This window comes from Lycium barbarum, chromosome 10 (genome assembly GCF_019175385.1).
Source record: "Lycium barbarum isolate Lr01 chromosome 10, ASM1917538v2, whole genome shotgun sequence".
NCBI lineage: Eukaryota > Viridiplantae > Streptophyta > Magnoliopsida > Solanales > Solanaceae > Lycium > Lycium barbarum.
The window spans coordinates 105361232-105381770 of NC_083346.1; the positions used below are offsets into that span (position 1 = coordinate 105361232).

Genomic DNA, 20539 nt, shown 5'->3' on the forward strand with positions numbered 1-20539 from the left:
AAAACTCCCCATTCCCCTAAAAACCTACCCGCCGCTCCCCTCCCCTCCACCCAGCCCCGCCGCCTGCGCAGCCCGCCCCCACCTACCCCAGACCCGTTTTTAACTTAATAAATTGAGGTTAGTTTCTTTTAAATTAGGGCTTTTAAAATTCTTTCAATTTTAGTTTATTTGTAGATTTTAGGCCTAATGTTAGTCTATTTAGCTTTGTTAAACATCATTTGCAATGTTATTAATGTTGAATTTGTGAAAAAAAATGTAAACTTTATTTGACTAGTTTACTTGTCATTTTTTTTTTTTTTTGCTTGAGATTGTGCTATATTTCATGTTCTTTGTCAATGTATTTGTGTTAGCTTAGTTATCATTCTTTGTAATATTATTGATGTTGAATATGTGAAAATGTATACTTTAATTATTTGACTAGTTTTTTTTTTTTTTTTGGATTGTGCTTTTTGTTAGATACCATAAGTTATTTGAATTGCTATTGATCATTCCAAATTAGAATTGATTGAGATTGTGCTTTTCAAAGTTAGAATTGTTAAGTTATAGTATTTTTATAACCTCAATACTAAAATATAGACTTTATTTCTCTAGATTTATTTTTCAATTTTTAGAATTGGTTGGGATTGTGCTTTTTAAAGTTAGAATGATTAAATTATGTTAGAATTATTAAGTTATAATATTTCTATAACCTCAAAACTAAAATGTAGACTTTATTTGACTAGATTTACTTTTCAATTTTTAGAATTAAAGTTAGAATTCATAAGTTATTAAAGTTAGAATTGTTATTGAGAATTCAAAATTAGATTTGGTTAGAATTGTGCTTTTCAAATTATATTAAAGTTAGAATATAGTGTATTCTGTGAAGGTTTTACGCCTCCATACGCCTCCGTTCCAGTTACCCTCGCCACCATTTTTAAGAAGTATGGACCCAATTTATCCCAAAGAACAGAATCGGCTTGTTTCTAAATCCAGTGGGCCCATACTTCTTAAAAATGGTGGCCAGGGTAACTGGAATGCAAAAGGTGAAGAGTTACCAAGTTTGCATAGGAATGTCTAAGCATATCTGAGGTTGCAAGAATTTTGAGGAATCACATCCAATTTAACAAGAGTCAATTTTTTTGTAAACAATGAGATTCCCACCAGTGAAAAATTATAACTTCACAGTGCCAACCAAAATGGAACATGCCCATTGACTGAAATTACAACACCTCTAAATTCTATAATTTTATCGGATTGACAGCTGAAGATCAGCCTAGTTTATGGTACATCACAAGAATCATGGATACAAAACACAGAAACAAAACCTATATATTTCAAACCTCACTAACAAATAGAACAAAGAATATATGAAGAGACTTCTGCCGGCAGCGCAACACCTGCCCTTGGCCTTTGACTAGCAATGGTAGAATTCCAGACTCGGCAAGAAGTATAGAACATAGATTATCGTCCACTTTCAGTTACTTTTTATCTGATCCTTTGAGGTTTAGGTTGAACCATCTTTTCTTCGATGACTTGTCCTTGGAGTCTGAGCTACCATCTTCCCCTGGACTATCGGTTTTATAATCTTCACCAAGGACTTTACTGCTACTTCCGTTACTGAAATGCCCGCTTCCACTACCACTTAGATTAGCAATTGACCTTGCAACTGTGAATGAAGAGTGGATACTGTCTCTTTGTTTCAGCATCTCATCAACCTTCACAAACGATAGTACTTATATCAGTGCAAGGAAACTATCAGATAATAGAAGGAACAAAGATAAGTAGCATCTAAACAATCAAGATATGCATTAATGATACCCGACTCTGGGGAAATCTATTGCCCTAATTAACACTCCCCGAGCCACTAATTTCGTGAGAAATAAACTTGAAGAATTGAAAATCAAGAGTTGAATATACCATCTCAATACGAGGACATTTACGTAAAATGATATCTAAACCGCGGGACTTGGAGCAGAGAAACTTACAGACTGCTTCTCTTGGGTGTATCTGTTGGTCACTTCCTGGAAGTGTGCCAATGCCTGTAAATATCACATGGAAAGTAGTACAATGAGGATATCTAAAACAATCAATGTCCCATGATAAAATGTGTCTAGAAGCAAATTGACAACCTTTCTATATTCTATTTCGAACTGCCGAAGCTCATTTCTCTTCGTCAATATCTGAGCCTCGAGATCCTTGAGCTTAACAGTAGTATCCTCATATGACTTGGCACAAAGAGCCTCAATTACATAATTAGCAGGTTTAAAGAAATTATCTCCTGCATAAATCAGATCAAAAATCAGTCTTAAGGATTTAGCATTTGACAATCAATTGGAATTAGATGGTGTTTTTTACAGCAACAAAAACATATATTCAGCAAAATAAGTAGCTCCAACCATAAACAGCGAATATGTGAGTGCCAGCTTTTAGTTCCAAGACCTCACAAGGTTGAAGGCCTTCCAGCTTCTTAAAGAAAGCAGCTTCAGGGTCCTTAGCCATTGCTAACTACAATATTTCCAATTAATTTATTAGTTCTGACAACACTGCTTTAATGGATAAGGACCAAGCGGTTGATATTCACGTACCGCATTTACTGTTGAATCCATTCTGTACACCTGAAAGTGCAAGAAATACATTCCTGCTGACGTTACCTTACCCGTTTTCTCACTATCTTCCTGTATACATTTATAATTCATCAGGTTCATTAAGAAAATTTTAATCAGTACATGCACAACATGTCCATCTAAAATACAGTACACTTGCTCACAAGTCACAGTAGATTGAGGCGTGCTGAGAACTTGACAGTCAAAAAGAATTACTCAAAGGATTAACTGTGAGAAAACGCAACCAGGTTTGCAGGCAGATTTAAGGTAATTACTGAGCATGATGAGCTTATATATCTGAAGATAAAGGATAAGAAGTCCGGTATATTCTCTGTGCAAGTGAGACCATTTATTGTATATAGCAGCCTCACAGCTTATGTAGATTGCAGAACATGGAGAGCTCCAAAATCAGCAAATTTGAAGAATGAGGTCTAGTTTTCCAAATCATATCAATCAACTCAACACTTCACTTCACTGTAATGAGATCTTAAGAACATACAGCCTCATCTGTTACAGCTAACCCCTGACCATAACTTCCTATGCCCGCATATACTCTTGACTAGGGGTGGAAAACGGGCGAGTCGAGTCAGATATGGGTCGGGTCGAAAATGGGTTGACAAAAAACGGATCAATTACCCGACCCGCCCATATTTAACATGGTTAAAAAATGGGTTACCCGACGGATAATATAGATATCCATATTATCCAAAGCTACTTCAAAGATGGGCTTCATGTAGCCAATATGGAGAAGATTAGTTTACCATTTTGTCCACAAATCCAATCCCTAGTATATAGTTGCGCTTCAACATTTGTGGGAAGAGTAGAACTTTGAACCTTTTCAATGATACGACCTCCAAGAAAATCTTTTTTGGAAACTATCCACCCAACCCCACCCCCTACTCCCCAACCAAATCCCAGCCCCACCTAACGACCACCTTCGAACGCACTTCATCTTCACCTACCCATCCTAACTTCACCCCATCCCACACCACCGCTCCACCTAACCCTCACCCCCCCCCCCCCCCCCCCACAAAGCACCTATTTCATATATGACTACTTTACACTTTGAAGACAACCCCCAAAAAGTGACTATGTTTGTAAACTAGCCATTTTTCAAAAGCGACATAAAAAATGGCTATTTTTGTAAATTGACCATTTTTGAAAAGCGACATAAAAATGGTTATTTTTCCAAAAAAACATTTCTTGCAAAACGACCGAAAATGCAAAATAGCAACTTTTTTTGTCATTTTTCAAAAAATGGCCACTTTACAAAAGTAGCCATTTTTTTATCACTTTCAAAAATTAACTACTTTACAAAAGTGACCACTATCTTAGAAATGGCACATTGCAAAAATGGTTATTTTAATACTTTCACAAAGATGCTATTTTAAAAAATGGCTACTTTTGCAAAGTAGTTAGTTTTTAAAGTAACTACTTTCACAAAATGACTATTTATGAAATTGGCTACTTTCAAAAAGTGACTATTTTTAAAAAGTATCTACTTTCACAAAGTGGGTATTTTCTAAAAGTGACTACTTTTACAAAGTGACTATTTTCTTAAGTGACTACTTTTGCAAAACGACTACTTTTCGCAAGTAATATTTTGAAAAAGCGGCTACTTTTGTAATGTGATTACTTTTGTAAAGTTGCTATTTTTGAAAGTCACTACTTTCACAAATGTGTAGTTTTGCAAAGTTGAAAGATAGGGGGTGGTGGTAGGGAGGTGAGAAGTAGGGGTTGGGGGTAGGTGGTGATAGGGGTAGGTGGTTATAGGGGTGGGGAGGGAGGTAGTGGTGGGCGGTGGCCTGGTGGGGGTGGGGATTGTTAAGTGGTGGAGGGGGTGGGGGTAGCGAGGGTGTAGGGGTGGGGGGTGTAGGAGGGGGTGCTTCTTGAATTTGTTTTAGAGAAAATGTTTTCCAAAATATTTTGACCAACCAAACGTGGGAAAATTGGAAAACATTTCCTCCATACCAAACACACTCTATATATTGTGGGTTTTATCCATTTTACCCATTAATTTACCCATATTTTAAGTGGATAGTATGGGTTGACTCATATTGGACCCATATTAAATGGGTTGGGTATCCAATCCATTTAAAATGGATTGGATCGGGCGGATAACCATATTTTTTACCCATTTTGCCACCTCTACTCTTGACTCATGAGTCATATGCCTTAAAGCTTAGCTAACCAAGCAAGCTTTATTACAGAAAACTGTAAAGTGAAATTCAACCCAATAAGCACTTGTAGGAAGATATGGTTACTAAGAAGACATCAGGGACAGTGTGAAAATACTTACTATTTTCATTCCCACGTTACAGCATAAGCTTTTAGAATCAACTAACAAAAAATATTTCTCTGAAAGGTAGAATTGACCAACAAATTTTCTACTTCTAACAAATTTCTCAAGCAACATTTCTGTTGGATTACTAAAAGAACTGAGGTGTATCACAAGATGTTATTTAAGACATTACATTTGATCGGTAAATGCGGAGCAACTTTTTATGCATTAAACGGTATGTTGGTCAAAGAAACGAATTCATATTAAATATATAAATGTCATAACGGACATGTAAAGGAACCGTAAGTAGAGTGAGAACAGTAATAGGTAAAATATGAGTTACCCATAACCGTGAATTTGCACCAGGGACGCGTTGAACCTATACTAGTTTACCCTTGTTATAAATGAGCTAACCAACACAATATAACATGAAGTCCCATGGCCTATGCTGTTAGCAAACAATTTGTGCTAATTGACTAAAACCAGCAAGGGTGTCAACTGCAAGCTTGAACTACGCAGAAGCACTATCGAGAGTAAGTGTTTTAGGATTAGTAGAGGTAAAACTAAATATATGAACTGCAAGTTTAGTTAGGATAATTAAAATGAAGTTGATGTGAGGTTCAACGGAACATGGTGCCTAAATGCAAACAATTCAGATATTTATGCTATTGTGCCGGGTACTTCGATTGTCATATGAGTTGGTGGTACTACGTTATTGTTCCATTTTCACATTGCTTTGTCATGTTTTATTTAGTATTTTACATTGGCTTCTTCACTTCTATTATTTGTTTTCCCGGACTAATTTGGTTTACCTTTCTTTCTTTCTTTGAGCCGGGGGTCTATTGGAAACAACCTCTCTACCTACCATGGTAGGGGTAAGGTCTGCGTACGCTCTACCCTCCCCAGACCCCACTTTGTGGGATTATACTGGGTATGATGATGTTGTTGTTCTTGTTCTTGTTCCTAGAAGATGGAATGATAGATGAAGATGTTACAGATAGAATCAAAATCAGGTTATTGAAACCGAAAAGTGCTACCGGGGTGTTACGTGACAGAATGATGCCTGCCATAATGAAATGTAAGTTCTATAGAAACGTTATAAGATCAACAATGTTATATGAGTGAATGTTGGGCTGTTAAAGTCAAACACATCCACAAGATAAATGTTGCAAAGATGTCGGATGCTAAGATGGATGTGCAATCATACAAGATTAAAGAGGACCACATTCACCAGAAGGGGCAAGTAGTATACATTGAGGATAAGTCTCTTGAAATGTTTGGTCATATCTTGCGTCACCCTCTAGATGTATCCGTCTGTAGGTGTGAAACCATGGTGAGTGACGGTATTAACAGTGGACGAGGTAAACCTAAAACTACATGAAAAGAAGTTGTCTCAAAAAACCTACAATTACTTGGAACTCATACAGACTTATCGAAAGACAGGGCACAATGGAAGGAAAAGACCTATATAGGCAATGCCAATTAGTTGGGGGATTTTATGTCTTAGTCATATTAGTACATTTACTTTAGGTCTTATGACTTTTTTGGGATTGAGATGTAGTAGCAGTTGTTGACGTTAAAAGTTATATGTTTGTCAAAGCAATTTCCAGGAAACCTTTTAAATAAACAATAATTGCTGGCTATGTTTCAACCTGAGTTTAAAGCAGAAAACTTCAAGATTATGCTTTAAATCCCAGGAAAAGCCTATTCAATCCATAGAGATCATGAAAACAACGGAAATTAAAAACTGTAAAATGCAGTACCTGCAAAGCCAGGCCATAACCCCCATTCGCATCTTGTTCAAAATACAGTAGCTGAAATTACATAAATTCAGTTTTAATATGTCAACCCATGGCAAGGTAGAAAACACAAAAAACATAAAGATGTACAGGCAGTCAGGCTCTGCTTACAAAGTACATGCAAAAATAGAAAGAATAGCTACCATTAAAATTCTATAGACCCGGATGTACCTTAAACTTGCTTTGAGCTGCTGAAGTAACTCTAACTACAAGCCCTGCCTCCGCTTGTTCATTGCTAACCGTTACACCAAAAAAATGGGCACTTTGTTTTTCAACCTGCAGCAAAACCAAAGTAAAAACCTTGATACAGCTGACAAATTTATTCTGCTAATTGAAAAAGAAAATCAAATGCTACCTTTCCACTAAGTGATGCCCCAATTGGAAGAGGGCGGATTGTGACCGTTCCATTTGAAGCTTCTTCAAGAACATTAGCAGAGACAGTCGTTTTGATGGGAACACCCAACTTGCTATCAAAGAGAAAAAGAAATTCAAACACCAATAGCAAATCTACTATAAATGCAAAGTTTGGTATGACAATTACCTGAACAATGCTGCAAACATTGTGTTGACTGTTCCAAGATTGGATAAATCAATTTCCATATCTATTCCTTCAGCATCAAGAGCCTTACAATTTTCAAAATCAAACATCAGAGATTAGGCGAATAGCACATGCTAGTGAGTAGTTATCTAGGAACGATAATCAGTTAAAAGTCGCCACATGTATTAGTCAATCGGGATTCAGTCTACTACATAAATAATGCCCATCAAACCTGATTAGAAAATAACTACCACAACTTGGATATATTGCAATAAACATAAGAAAAGAAACTATACATGTACCACAAGAGGGAAAAAGTGTGTGTATGTGTCTCCGTGTGTGAGTGAGTCAACTACCTTTTAAAATCCATCCATACATAGAAAAGTCATTGCAAAAGAACACCCACAGAAAAATCCAGATACTGTAATACACAATGATACCAGTGGAAGATAACAAATGTCATCAAATTTATTAGTTCTTTGACCTTCTAAACTTCTTCCACTGAGCAACCCCCCCCCCCCCCCCCCGGAACCCTTCCCACCTCGGACCCCCCACAGAAAAGAAGAGGATTTGTTCAGCACCAAAAGTCGAGCCCAAACATTCGCTCCACTTCTTTATAAGAAAAAAATAAGATATAACAACTATACCTCAATCCTAAAGTTGGGATTAACAATATGAATCCTTTATAACTATTCTATTATCCTTACACCTATTTCATTCCAATACTCAGTTATTTGTGTTTTTCGATACGCTTGATCATATCTAACCTTTTGTCTTGTCTTTTTTTTTTTTTCCTCCTCTCTTGAGCCGAGGGTCTTTCGGAAACAGCCGCCCTACCTTTCAAGGTGGGGGTTAGGTCTGCGTACACTCTACCCTCCCCAGACCCTACATAGTGGGATTATACTGGGCTTGTTGTTGTTGTTGTTGTACTCAGTTATTTGTGTTCTCAAAAAACTAAGACCTCTCTAATACTAAAAGTTCCCTGAATCTCAAACTTATTTCTATACTGGCATACAAATCTGTAACCAAACTAAAACTGCTGAAGAATGCCGGACCTAATATAAATGACCAACAGTGACTAAGCCTTATAACTCAATTAGTGGTTTTTTTTTTTTTTTGATAAGGTCAAATTTAATTAGTAGATTTTTTTTCAAAAGTATTTTTGCTTCAATTGTATTTTGTTCTTAGCTACTTCTCATGGATCCCGAGAGGTTATAGGTCACTTGAGATTCCTAATCCATACAACTCATAATATAAAAAACACTCCTAATGTAATCCCACAATACACAAGTACAACAACTACATTTAAATCCCACAAGGGCATGCTATGTAAATCATGTTCAAACATACCTTGAATTGTAAAGGTATATAGTTTAAACAAAAAATTTTAGAATATGTGGTCCAATTTTCTGTAGTTGTTGCAACGTATTCATGCAACGCACGTACGTAGGGACTAGTCTATAGAGTACAGGGAAGCAAGGAAGTATTTTTGACATCTCCATTAAATGATTTTGATACGACGGTCATTTAGTGTTTATTTTATTTGATTTCTTAAATAAGCCCATGAGGTTTGCTTTCTAACATCGAACATCATAAGCTTATTTTATTGGTTTGAGACCGTTCAAAGTACATACAAAAAGAAGCTCAAAACATAAAAAAGTTACGTTTAGTTGAAGGGATTAATCTAGTGATAAACTACCTTGCATGAAAATTATGTACTTGACAACGAATAGGGACAAAGTACCTCAAAACCTGCCATATCATATTGTCTCCTTTTTTCTGGATCAGATAGAACACCATATGAGTATGCAACCTCCTTGAAGAGTTCTGAAGCTTCAGGATTGTTAGCATTCTTGTCAGGATGATACCTGTCAACAATTTAGGTTGTGTATAGCTAATGTATAAGAGACAATTCATCAAGAACTTTCCCTATTTATCAAAATGCTTATCTTTCTTTTATAATTGACAAAAAGTTGGCTAATGCGTACAACAACAACAACAAGCCCAGTATAATCCCACCATGTGGGGTCTGGGGAGGGTAGAGTGTACGCAGACCTAACCCCCACCTTGAAAGGTAGGGCGGCTGTTTCCGAAAGACCCTCGGCTCAAGAGAGGAAAACAAGACAAAAGGTCAGATAGGACCAAGCATATCGAAAACAATATGAAAACAAGGAATAACAAAAGCGATAAAGTCATGGTAGAACAGTCCGGAAAGAAAGGAGCATTAACTACTATAGATAAATAAGATAACCAAAGTACAACGGCCCAACAAATATAAGCAGCAATCAAATGCAGAAATCAAATGGCAATAAACAAATGAGCAAAACTACAACTACTATGGTGAAAGGATAAGCCACCTAGCCTTCTATCCTAATCTGAGTCCTTCACAACCTTCACAACCTCCTATCTAAGGTTATTGGCTAATGCATAGAGGCAATAAATCAATTAAAAATCCCCTTTTACTTTAAATGATTTATAGCCACACAAATGTCTAAGGTTTGTTTTAAGTAACAAATTTCAAAAGTCTTTCTTAAACTTTGTGCCTAGTCAAACGGTGCACATAAATGGGGATGGAGGGAGTAATATTTTCATGTAAGAAATTCTAGGTTCCAATACAATAACTTAAATAAACCATTTACAAGCATGTAGCAATCATCTATCTATTACCCAATTCCCAAAACACATCAACCTTCAAACTACCAACTTCAATTCTTGGACGGCTATTTCATGCTACATCTTAATTTTAGCCTCAACACTCTTGATACATCCAACATAAATCCTAACTCCCTTCATCCCAATTTATGTGGCACCGTTTGACTAGGCTCAAAGTTTAAGAAAGAAACGAAGACATATGAAATTTGTGATCTAAAACAAACCTTAGACATTTCGGTGGCTATAAATCATTTCATTAAGGGTTAAACGGAAATTTTAAAGTTAAGTTGTTTCTAATTATAGAAAGGTGACGGAGGGTATACATAGGAATACACCACATTTCAGCTTAGGTACACCACATTTAAGTACATATATGCAAAATTCTCACAACTCAACTAACCAATCAACTGCATTTCAACACTAAATTCATTGAAAACTATGGCAGTGATAGTATAACTCCCATCAATCAACTACGTCCCCATCCAAAACTAATCAGGGTCATCTATATGAATCCTCTATATACTCATTCCACTCTATTCAGGTCCATTCCATTCCAATACCAAATAATTCTCCCAACGGTCTAAATCGAACCCATTTCAACACTACATTCAAATTACATACTTGGGAAACTACACAATGATAGTATAACTTCAATCAATCAACTAAACATCCATCCAAAACTAATCAGGTTCACCTATATGAATCCTCTAGATATTCATTCCACTCTACTCAAGTCCATTTCATTCCAATACCAAATTATTCGTCCGACACCTCTATCTATATCCATTTCATTCCAAAACCAAATAATTTAACCAACAACAATAACTATAAAACCAAATTCTTTAAAACAACTTACTTGAGAGCAAGCTTTCTATAAGCACTTTTAATCTCCTGATCAGATGAATCCTTTGTTACACACAATACCTCATACGGGTCTCGCCTTACAGCTGGCAACGACGAACCCTCCATTTTCGAACCAGCCATAACAACCTTCTTTTTTCCTCTAAACAAAAAACCCCAAATCAAAATCTTAGATTTCAAATTACCCTAAGATTTTGGCAGTGTATCATTCAAATTAGATTTCTTGTCTGCAAATATACAGGCAAAAGGAAACTTATACACACAAAAACAATAAAAAATCTTTCTTTTTTTGGAAAGTCACAAAACCCATCAAAGTTTGAGAAGAGATTGAGGGGAATAATGAAGATTTTTCACGGAATTCAAAGAATTGGATCGTCTTTTCATTTTTCTTGGAATTAATGTAACAAAAGTAGGAAAAAAATAATTGGAAATAGCAATAAGAGATCTAAAAGAAGGATTTTGAATTGATAAATGATGTTGAAAATGGGGAAAAAATTAGGGTTTTTGGGGAAGAGAAAGAGCTAAAGCTTAAAAGAAGCAATTTTGATTTGCTTTTGAATTTGAAAAATTAATTGAAAGGATTTCTTGGAAAGGGAAATTGAATTTTGTGTACAAATTTTGAAAGGGTCAATTTTGATGAAACGACTGTTTTTAACACGTTGGATATTCCAATTCGGATTTAGCAGATCTAATTTGTCACTTTAATTGCAGATCACTTGAATCTCATAACTGTACCATTTTTATTTTTTTTCCTTTAACAACAAAAAGATTTGATTCTACTGCTTCATTTCGTTCAACTTATTTGTCTTAGGTTTCTTTGTAATCTGTTTAAAAAAAAAAAAAAAATTACAATTTTTTAATTTTAACTTTTCACCTGACGTGTCTATGATCACAAGATTAAAAGACATTTTGGTACATTTTACATATCTTTAATTTAATACACATGATTTAAATGACTCCTTTAGTTTCTTAAATTCCGTCTCAAAGTCAAAATGGACAAACAAATTAAAGCGGAGAGAGTAACAATTTAAATATTTAACAATTGAGTATGAGAAAGGTTTGAGATTTGCTCCACTAAAAGTCCCTCAATTACTTATTTAGACACTCCCATTACGAGGCAACTAAAGTTTTAAATCGACATAATACATAAACATGCCTTTAAACTTCACATCAGCTAGCTAGTTTGCTATCTAATTTTTGCACAAACAGGCACCTCAACTTGTCTTCACTTTGTCAGTGAAACATTGTCTTACAAAATGATCATCGAGACACTATTTTCAAAATTTATGTGTCACGTCAGTATTTGTATTTACGCGTTCAATATTATATAAGCTGATGTGCCTACTTGTGTACAACCAAAATTAAAGGGCATACTTGCCAGCCAAAGCCAAATTTAAGGGTCTATTATGCCTTTTAAATTTTGTGTACAAATAGTCGATATGAAACTTGTACGCAAACTTTAAACAAAACAGCTCCTCCTCGCTTCTCCTCCTCCTCCTTTAAAAGCTTTGCTCGATGTTGATTAACAAAGATTGCATGTGAGTGTTTCTGTTATTTGTGTTGTAATTGAGTATCGTTGATGAGATACCATGTGTGAAATGAAGTGAGGTACCATGAGTAACGCAATTACTAATTGAAAATGAATAATCAAATTGAGGTACCGCTGGTAAAATGAAATGAGGTACGAGTAAAATAAATGGATGAATAAAATATTGCAGGTTGGAAATAAATAGTTGCAATTGAGGTACCATGGATGAAATGGATGAGGTACCATAAGTGAACTGGGATGAAATGAGCTAACCATGAGTGAAATGAATCAATAAGCAATGAAATGGATGTACTATGAGTGAGTGAAATAAAATGAATAAATTAACCACGCTGTCCCTTTGGGGACATTCGATAAAAAAAAATTAACAAAGCTTAGACATACGAGTTTGACGAACTTCAGACAAAAATGTTCGAAATTTGGGATGGCACTTGTCTCAAGTGTCACACTCCCAACTAGGAGTATGACAGGTTCCGACCCGTAGGCCGAAAGTCTCCTGACTTAACCGTTACCTGGACATCACATACCATAACTCAAAGAACATATGCTCGCGAAAAAGGGGCCAACATAGAAATATTTGATAATTCAACACATATGTACATATGCGGACCGGCAAGGTCGTTACAACATAAAGTATATCATAAAGACGACAAGGCTATCAGAAAAATATCAAGAAGCCAAAACAAGGCCGACAAGGCCATACATAATATTTACATATCCCACAACGTCCATGAGCCTCTAAGAGTATACATATGAACATATATTATACTAACAGAAAGGTACCAAAAGATAGCAAGCCCGGAGTAGTGGTACTTGCTAACATCGCTGAAGCTGGAAAATCCTACTGCGGTTGCTCCCCGATAACATTGTCAGAGCCATTCAGCACGAAATGCAGCGTCCCGTGCAATGGGACGTCAGTACGGATAAAAGTACTGAGTATGTAAGGCAGGAGGGTAACAACATAATTAAGATATAATGTAACATTAATAAATGCAAAAGAAAACCGAACATCTGGAAGTAGCACAAGATACTATGCATGATAAAATCATTGGTATGCTTATATATATATATATATATATATATATATATATATATATATATATATATATATATATATATATATATATACACGTAATAGATAGTATCCATGCCCGGCCGTAAGGCTCGGTGTTATATGTGTAAAATCATGCCCGGCCATTAAGGCTCGGTGTTATCATCATTAGCCCGCGTCCGGGGCAATATCATAACATGCCCACTGCAGTGGTGTGCGCATTTACGCGCCATGCCCGGCCTACTATAGCGCGACACGGTGTAGTAAAATAGTGCATTACATTTATTCATACGTATATACCATTATTGGTCTGGACCTGAAAAATTGCGCAGAACCTCGCTTTCCTTCTGCGATGCGGACGGAAAGCGCAATGTTCTGAGGCCTTCCGCTTTCCTTCCGCGATGCGGATGGAAAGCCTGATGGTAATGCCTGGAGCTGATTTTTGGACGAGAAGTCATTGATCAGACCTTGGCCTTTCGGAGTGACATAAGGTCGGTAGCCCCCGAATAGCTTATGGAATTCATATCGAGTCCAAAGGAGTAATCGATGATGATAAGTAAAATAATACTTTAAGAATCATTAAAATAACAAGATATTAAGATTTGAAATACAAAGCATGGGAATAGAGTGGATTTGTTATTGAACGCTTGTGTTTATATTCTAGTTGGATTCGTGCCAAAGAAAGAGGGAAACGAACACCTTACATACCTTATCCGTCAAGCCACCACTTAAAGAATTCCTTACACCGAAGCTTGCCTTTCACCCGAACCTATATATCGAGAAATACATCTTTAATCACACTTTCATCATATTTCCATCAACTTATAAGCACTAATTATGGAAGACTAATTTGGGTTACGAAAATTTGGGCAGCATCCCCCCTATATCATCGACTTCCTCCAAATACCAAAACAATTCCTAAACAATACCAACAACATCCTCAATATTCTACAAGATAAATATGTATATTTTCATCCAAAACTCTCTTCAAACCTCAATCCATAAGCCAACAACATCAACACAACAAACTATAACTTTTATTCTTGTAAATATTCCTTAATCAATGTTGATAAGGAAGGAGATTCAATGATTCATACCTTATGTTTACTAAAGTATCAAGATCTTCAATATTTGCTTTGTCTCCGAGCTAACTCTAACACAAAACGAAATTATAATCGCGACTACACGTTGTCCAGACCTCGATTAATATTCCGTAGCTTGAAATTTACTCAAAATCCCCACTTCTATGTGATATAAGAGCCTTTTTTGTTTGCTGAAATTTCTGGAACATTTGGAGAATTATGATGGAGAAAAAAATGGGGTTTTAACCATTTTATAGTGGCTAAGGCCGGTAGTACTGTAGCAGTATTGTAGCAGCTCTGTTTCTGCTTCGTCAGCTCAGTTTGTAACGTCCATAATTCTCTACTCCGATGTCCTATCGATGAGCGGTTTGTTGCATTAGAAACTAGACTTGATGAACTTCATTTTAGGATTTGAAATACCTTAAAACTCCTAATATAAATGGAGATATACCCCTCCAAAGTTGACTCAAAATTCTATTTCAAATTTTCCACAAACTTATTTTCCTTGATTTGCTTGGTCCCAGAGTCTTCCATAGCTTATTATATGAACTTAAACCCTCGTAACCATGAGATAGATGCATACAATCTCCCATATCCTAGGAAATTCTCCTCGTCTAGACTTAAACAACTAACGCCTAATAGATTTCACGTACAAGACTACGAGGTGTAACATTCTCCCCCCCCCCCCCCCCCTTCAAAAACATTCGTCCTCGAATGTCGGATACCCGAGGGTTAATAAAATTTCCATGGAACGTTAGTAAAGTATCTCTCGTGATTGGAGCACCTCTAATCTCCTACATGTCACAAGTCCTAATCACAAGTCCTACATGATACCGTAATCAATGACACGTAGTCATACGATGATTAGAATAATATTTCTCATCTTATTGAGTCTTAAGGGGGTTTTAAATATAACTCTTACCTTGTAAGTGATTTGCGGATGTAGCAGAACCTTGCAAGAATTCTTTCGGAATAGTATCATCTGTGATGGGGAATAAATGGGGATACTTGGACTTCATTTCTGCTTCGGCTTCCCATGTCATCTCTTCCCTATCTTTACTCCTCCATAGAACCTTCACTGAAGCCACGTCTTTGTTTCGGAGTCTGCGAACTTGTCTGTCGAGAATAGCAATTGGTTCTTCCTCATATGTCAGATTTTCTGTAATTTGTATATCGTCAACAGGTACGATTCTGGATGGATCTCCAATACACTTCATAAGCATGGACACATGGAAAACTGGATGAACCGCTTGCAGTTCTGATGGCAGCTCCAATTCATAAGCTACCTGGCCTACCCTTCGGATGATCTTATAAGGTCCGATATATCGGGGATTAAGTTTTCCTTTCTTACCAAACCAAATCACACCCTTCATAGGTGATATCTTCAGAAATACCCAATCACCTACCTGAAATTCTAATTCTCGTCGTCGTACATCTGCATAAGATTTCTGATGACTCTGAGCTGTACGCAATCGTTCTTGAATAAGCTTTACCTTTTCAATAGCCTGATGAACAAGGTCTGGCCCAAATAAGTTTGCTTTTCCGACTTCAAACCAACCGGCAGGAGACCTACACTTCCTACCATAAAGAGCTTCATATGGAGCCATTTTGATACTGGCATGATAGCTATTGTTATAAGCAAACTCTATCAAAGGCAAATGATCATCCCAACTTCCTTGGAAATCCAGTACACAAGCTCATAACATATCTTCTAAGGTCTGAATAGTCCGCTCAGCTTGCCCGTCTGACTGCGGATGGAAAGTCGTACTAAGATTTACTCGAGTACTAAGACTTTCCTGAAAAGATTTCCAGAACCTTGCTGTAAAATGTGCGCCTCTGTCTGAAATAATTGTCAGCGGAATGCCATGAAGGCGCACAATCCCCTTAAGATATAGCTTAGCATAGTCTTCAGCAGTATAGGTAGTTCTTATTGGCAAGAAATGAGCTGATTTAGTTAACCTATCAACAATCACCCAAATAGAATCGAATCTGCGGGGAGAACGGGGCAATCTTATGACAAAATCCATATTAATCACTTCCCACTTCCATGCTGGGATCTCCATTTCTTGTAATAAGCCACTGGGTTTCTGATGCTCGATCTTCACCTGTTGGCAGGTGGGGCATTGAGCTACAAAGTTAGCAATATCTTTCTTCATATCATTCCACCAGTAAAATCCCTTGAGGTCATGATACATCTTGGTGGACCCGGGATGAATTGAATACCTGGAGTAATGAAATTCTGACATGATCCTGTCCCGAAGCCCAATTACATTTGGAACGCACAAACGACCTCGATGTTTGAGAAACCCATTTGAATCCAGTTCGAAGGCTGAGATCCTATTTTGTTGCACTCCTTCCTTAATGTTAATTAAAACTGGATCTTCATACTGTTGAGTCTTTACATCTGAGGCAAGAGTCGATTGGGATACATTCTGTAAAGCAATTCCAGTGTCTTCCGAATCTAGTAAGCGAACTCCCAAATTTGCTAAGCGATGAAGTTCTCTGGTCATTTCCAATTTTCCTCTGGCACATACAATAGACTTCCCGTTGATTTGCGACTTAGGGCATCAGCTACAACATTAGCTTTGTCGGGATGATATAAAATCTCAGCATCGTGATCCTTTAGCAATTCGAGCCATCTTCGTTGCCTCAAATTCAATTCCTTTTGCCTATATATATATTGAAGGCTTTTATGGTCCGTATAGATATCGACATGAACTCCATATAAATAATGCCGCCATATCTTTAGAGCGTGAATCATTACCGCCAGCTCTAGATCATAGGTTGGATAATTTTGCTCATGTTTACGTAGTTGTCGGGAGGCATAAGCAATAACCTTACCATTTTGCATCAACACACATCCCAGGCCGGTGCGTGACGCATCACAGTATACAGTGTAACCCTCGGTGCCTTCTGGAAGGGCGAGGACAGGGGCAGATATCAACTTATCTTTCAATTTCTGGAAACTCCGCTCGCACGCTTCTGACCATTGAAACTTGGCCCCCTTCTGAGTTAATTTTGTAAGGGGAGCTGCTATAGAAGAAAATCCCTCTACAAATCTTCGATAATATCCAGCAAGACCTAAGAAACTTCGGACTTCCGAAGCGGTTGTTGGTCGGGGCCAGTTCTTAACGGCTTCAATCTTCCGATCATCGACTTTAATACCTTCATCGGACACAATATGGCCTAGAAAAGCCACTGAAGTTAGCCAAAATTCACATTTGGAAAATTTAGCATACAACCTTTGATCTCGCATTGTTTGCAACACCTTTCGGAGGTGATCAACATGTTCCCTCTCCGAACGAGAATATACCAAGATGTCGTCAATGAATACAATAAAAAAAATATCCAAGAAGGGTCGGAATATGGTGTTCATTAGCGCCATAAACGCCGCAGGAGCATTTGTTAATCCGAAAGACATGACTAAGAATTCAAAATGCCTATATCTCATTCGGAAAGCTGTCTTCGGAATGTCTTCCCCTTTTACTCGTAACTGATGATACCCAGACCTTAAGTCAATCTGCGAGAAGCATTTAGCACCCTGTAGCTGGTCAAACAAATCATTAATTCTAGGCAATGGATATTTGTTCTTGATAGTCACCTTATTCAACTGTCGGTAGTCAATACACATTCTTAGTGAGCCATCCTTCTTGCGCACAAATAATACCGGTGCTCCCCACGGAGAAGTACTGGGCCTAATGAAGCCCTTGTCTAACAAGTCCTGCAGTTGCACTTTCAATTCGCGCAACTCGGCGGGGGACATACGATAAGGGGGAATAGAGATGGGTTGAGTGTCCGGATACACATCAATCGCAAATTCAATTTCCCTTTCGGGAGGGAGGCCTGGTAATTCGTCGGGGAATACATCCTGAAATTCATTAACTATAAGAACGGATTGCAAAGTTGGCGGTTCAGCTTCAGTGCTCCTAACTCGAACCAAATGATAAATATAACCTTTGGAAATCATTTTTTGCGCCTTAAGGTAGGAAATAAACATACCCTTTGGTGCTGGGGTATTGCCCATCCATTTAAGAACTGGTTCACCCGGAAACTGAAATTTCACAGTTTTGGACCAACATTCCACATTGGCATAGCAAGAGGCTAGCCAATCCATTCCCATGATAGCGTCAAAGTCCACCATTTCTAACTCCACTAGATCAGCAACTGTTTCACGACCACATATCGTAACCACACATCTACGATAAATTCGTCTTGCAATAACAGGTTCCCCGACCGGAGTAGAAACCAAGAAAGGCTTGGACAAAGATTCGGGATTTATACCGAACTTATCAGCAATATAAGGTGTGATATAAGATAGCGTGAAACCCGGATCGATCAATGCATAGACATCATAAGAACAAATGGATAAAATACCTGTCATAACATCTGGAGACGACTCAAGATCTTGCCGTCCCGCAAGTGCATAAATACGATTCTGGTTGCTGCCGGAAGCAGACACCTGAACTCTTCCCCTACCTCTACCTGCTGGGGCTGGAGAAGAACCTTGTCTAGGAGAGCGAACAGAAGATGAAGAACCTGCGATTGAACCTGTCGGCTGAGCCGGGCCCCCTCTACCACGGGATGGACAATTTCCTATAACATGACCAGGCTGTCCACAGTAATAACACACCCCCATACCTTGGCGGCACTGGCCAGAGTGGCCTTTACCACACTGGTCACAACGGGGCAAGGGAGGCCTTGCTTGGCTAGATTCTCCTCTGTAAGAAGGAACTGACGCTCTCGAGCTTCGACTCGGTCCAGAATAAGTGGGTCTATCATAACGCTGCCTCTGGAACCTGGAAGGTGCACTAACTGCTGAAGGATCTGATCTTCTATAAGAATAGGGCCTATAATCTTCCTGATAAGCACCTGAATAACCTGCGAACCTGGCCCGCTTATAACTGCCCCTACTCGGGTCTTGCTCAGTCCGCTGTCGGCGTTCAAGGTCCTCCAAATTTTGAGCGTACGCTTGAATACGAGCAATATCCATACCACTCTGTAATGAAGCCGTCATACAATCCTTAATCAAGTGAGGCCCAAGTCCCTTCACAAAACGATGTACCCAATCTTCCATTTCAGCTACCGTCGCCGGGGCATATCTAGCCAAGGAATTAAACTTCAAACTATATTCCCGAACGCTCATATTATTCTGGCGAAGCAATAGAAATTCATCAGCTCTAGCTCTGCCAACCTCAGCGGGCAGATAATGATCCAGAAAGGCTCTGGTGAATTCCGACCATATTGCTGGAGGTGCGTTCGGCCCTCTCGATTGCTACCAAGACTCATACCATACCGCGGCCACATCCCACAGTCTATGAGAAGCTAGCTCCACCGATTCTGTGTCAGAAGCATGCATTACCCTCAAAGCGCGGCCCATTCGATCTATAAAATTCTGAGGGTCATCCTTCGGGTTTGTCCCCGTGAACACCGGAGGGTCTAAGGTATAAAAATCACGTACACGGGAACTAACAGCCCTATCCGGAGGGCCAGCCTGCCACTGAGTTTGAGTAGCCACCAATCTAGTCAATAACTGGACTGCGTCTCGCAAGTCCTGTTTTGTAGTAGTGGGGTGAGGAGCTGGAGGCTGAGGAGCCGGAGGGTCTGGAGCCCTATCTTGATCTTCTGCACCTGATGGAGTAGAGGTAGCATGCGAGGGGGTAGCGCTCTGAGCCTCGCTATGCCATAACTCAGGTGGCGGTACTCGGCTCGGGCCTTCCCCAGTAGTGCCCAGTATACTACTGACTTTCTTCTTCCTCGGAGGCATTGCTGAAAATTAAACACGGAAGGATTATATAGCTGTATTCTTGACTTGGCTCTATCGCACGATCTAGGTCATGAAGAAAAGTATCTTCCTATAGCCTCCTAGCTATAGATATGGTGCACGATATATCGATAACCAGGAATCTACTGGACACGGCTTATGGACATCCCTAGGACTGAACCGCTCTGATACCAATTTGTCACACCCCCAACGAGGAGTATGACAGGCTCCGACTCGTAGGCCGAAAGTCTCCTGACTTAACCGTTACCTGGAAATCACATACCATAACTCAAAGAACATCTGCTCGCGAAAAAGGGGCCAACATAGAAATATTCGATAATTCAACACATATGTACATATGCGGACCGGCAAGGTCGCTACAACAT

The 20539-nt window shown here is 38.4% G+C and overlaps 1 protein-coding gene across 1 annotated transcript; it reads right to left on the minus strand.

Annotated features, from left to right (window-relative positions):
* Window positions 1–1215: 1215 nt before the first annotated feature.
* LOC132613547 (chaperone protein dnaJ 15-like) lies at window positions 1216–11417 on the minus strand. Its single transcript, XM_060327613.1, has 11 exons — window positions 10709–11417; window positions 8945–9068; window positions 7204–7286; window positions 7018–7129; window positions 6834–6938; window positions 6627–6677; window positions 2565–2654; window positions 2376–2484; window positions 2109–2257; window positions 1965–2018; window positions 1216–1694 (listed from the first exon to the last, which is right to left on the minus strand). Exons 1-11 carry the CDS (start codon window positions 10834–10836, stop codon window positions 1458–1460), a joined length of 1242 nt encoding a protein of 413 aa, XP_060183596.1. The 5' UTR covers window positions 10837–11417; the 3' UTR covers window positions 1216–1457.
* Between the last annotated feature and the right edge of the window lie 9122 nt (window positions 11418–20539).

What these genes read in the sequence shown, in the direction of transcription:
- LOC132613547 (XM_060327613.1), bottom strand. Translation starts at nt 10,836, where the DNA reads ATGGCTGGTTCGAAAATGGAGGGTTCGTCGTTGCCAGCTGTAAGGCGA. An exon ending in ATGATATGGCAGGTTTTGAG is followed by an intron (nt 7,287 to 8,944) that starts GTACTTTGTCCC and finishes GAAAATTGTAAG; the next exon opens with GCTCTTGATGCTGAAGGAAT. An exon ending in ACACCCAAGAGAAGCAGTCT is followed by an intron (nt 1,695 to 1,964) that starts GTAAGTTTCTCT and finishes TCGTTTGTGAAG; the next exon opens with GTTGATGAGATGCTGAAACA.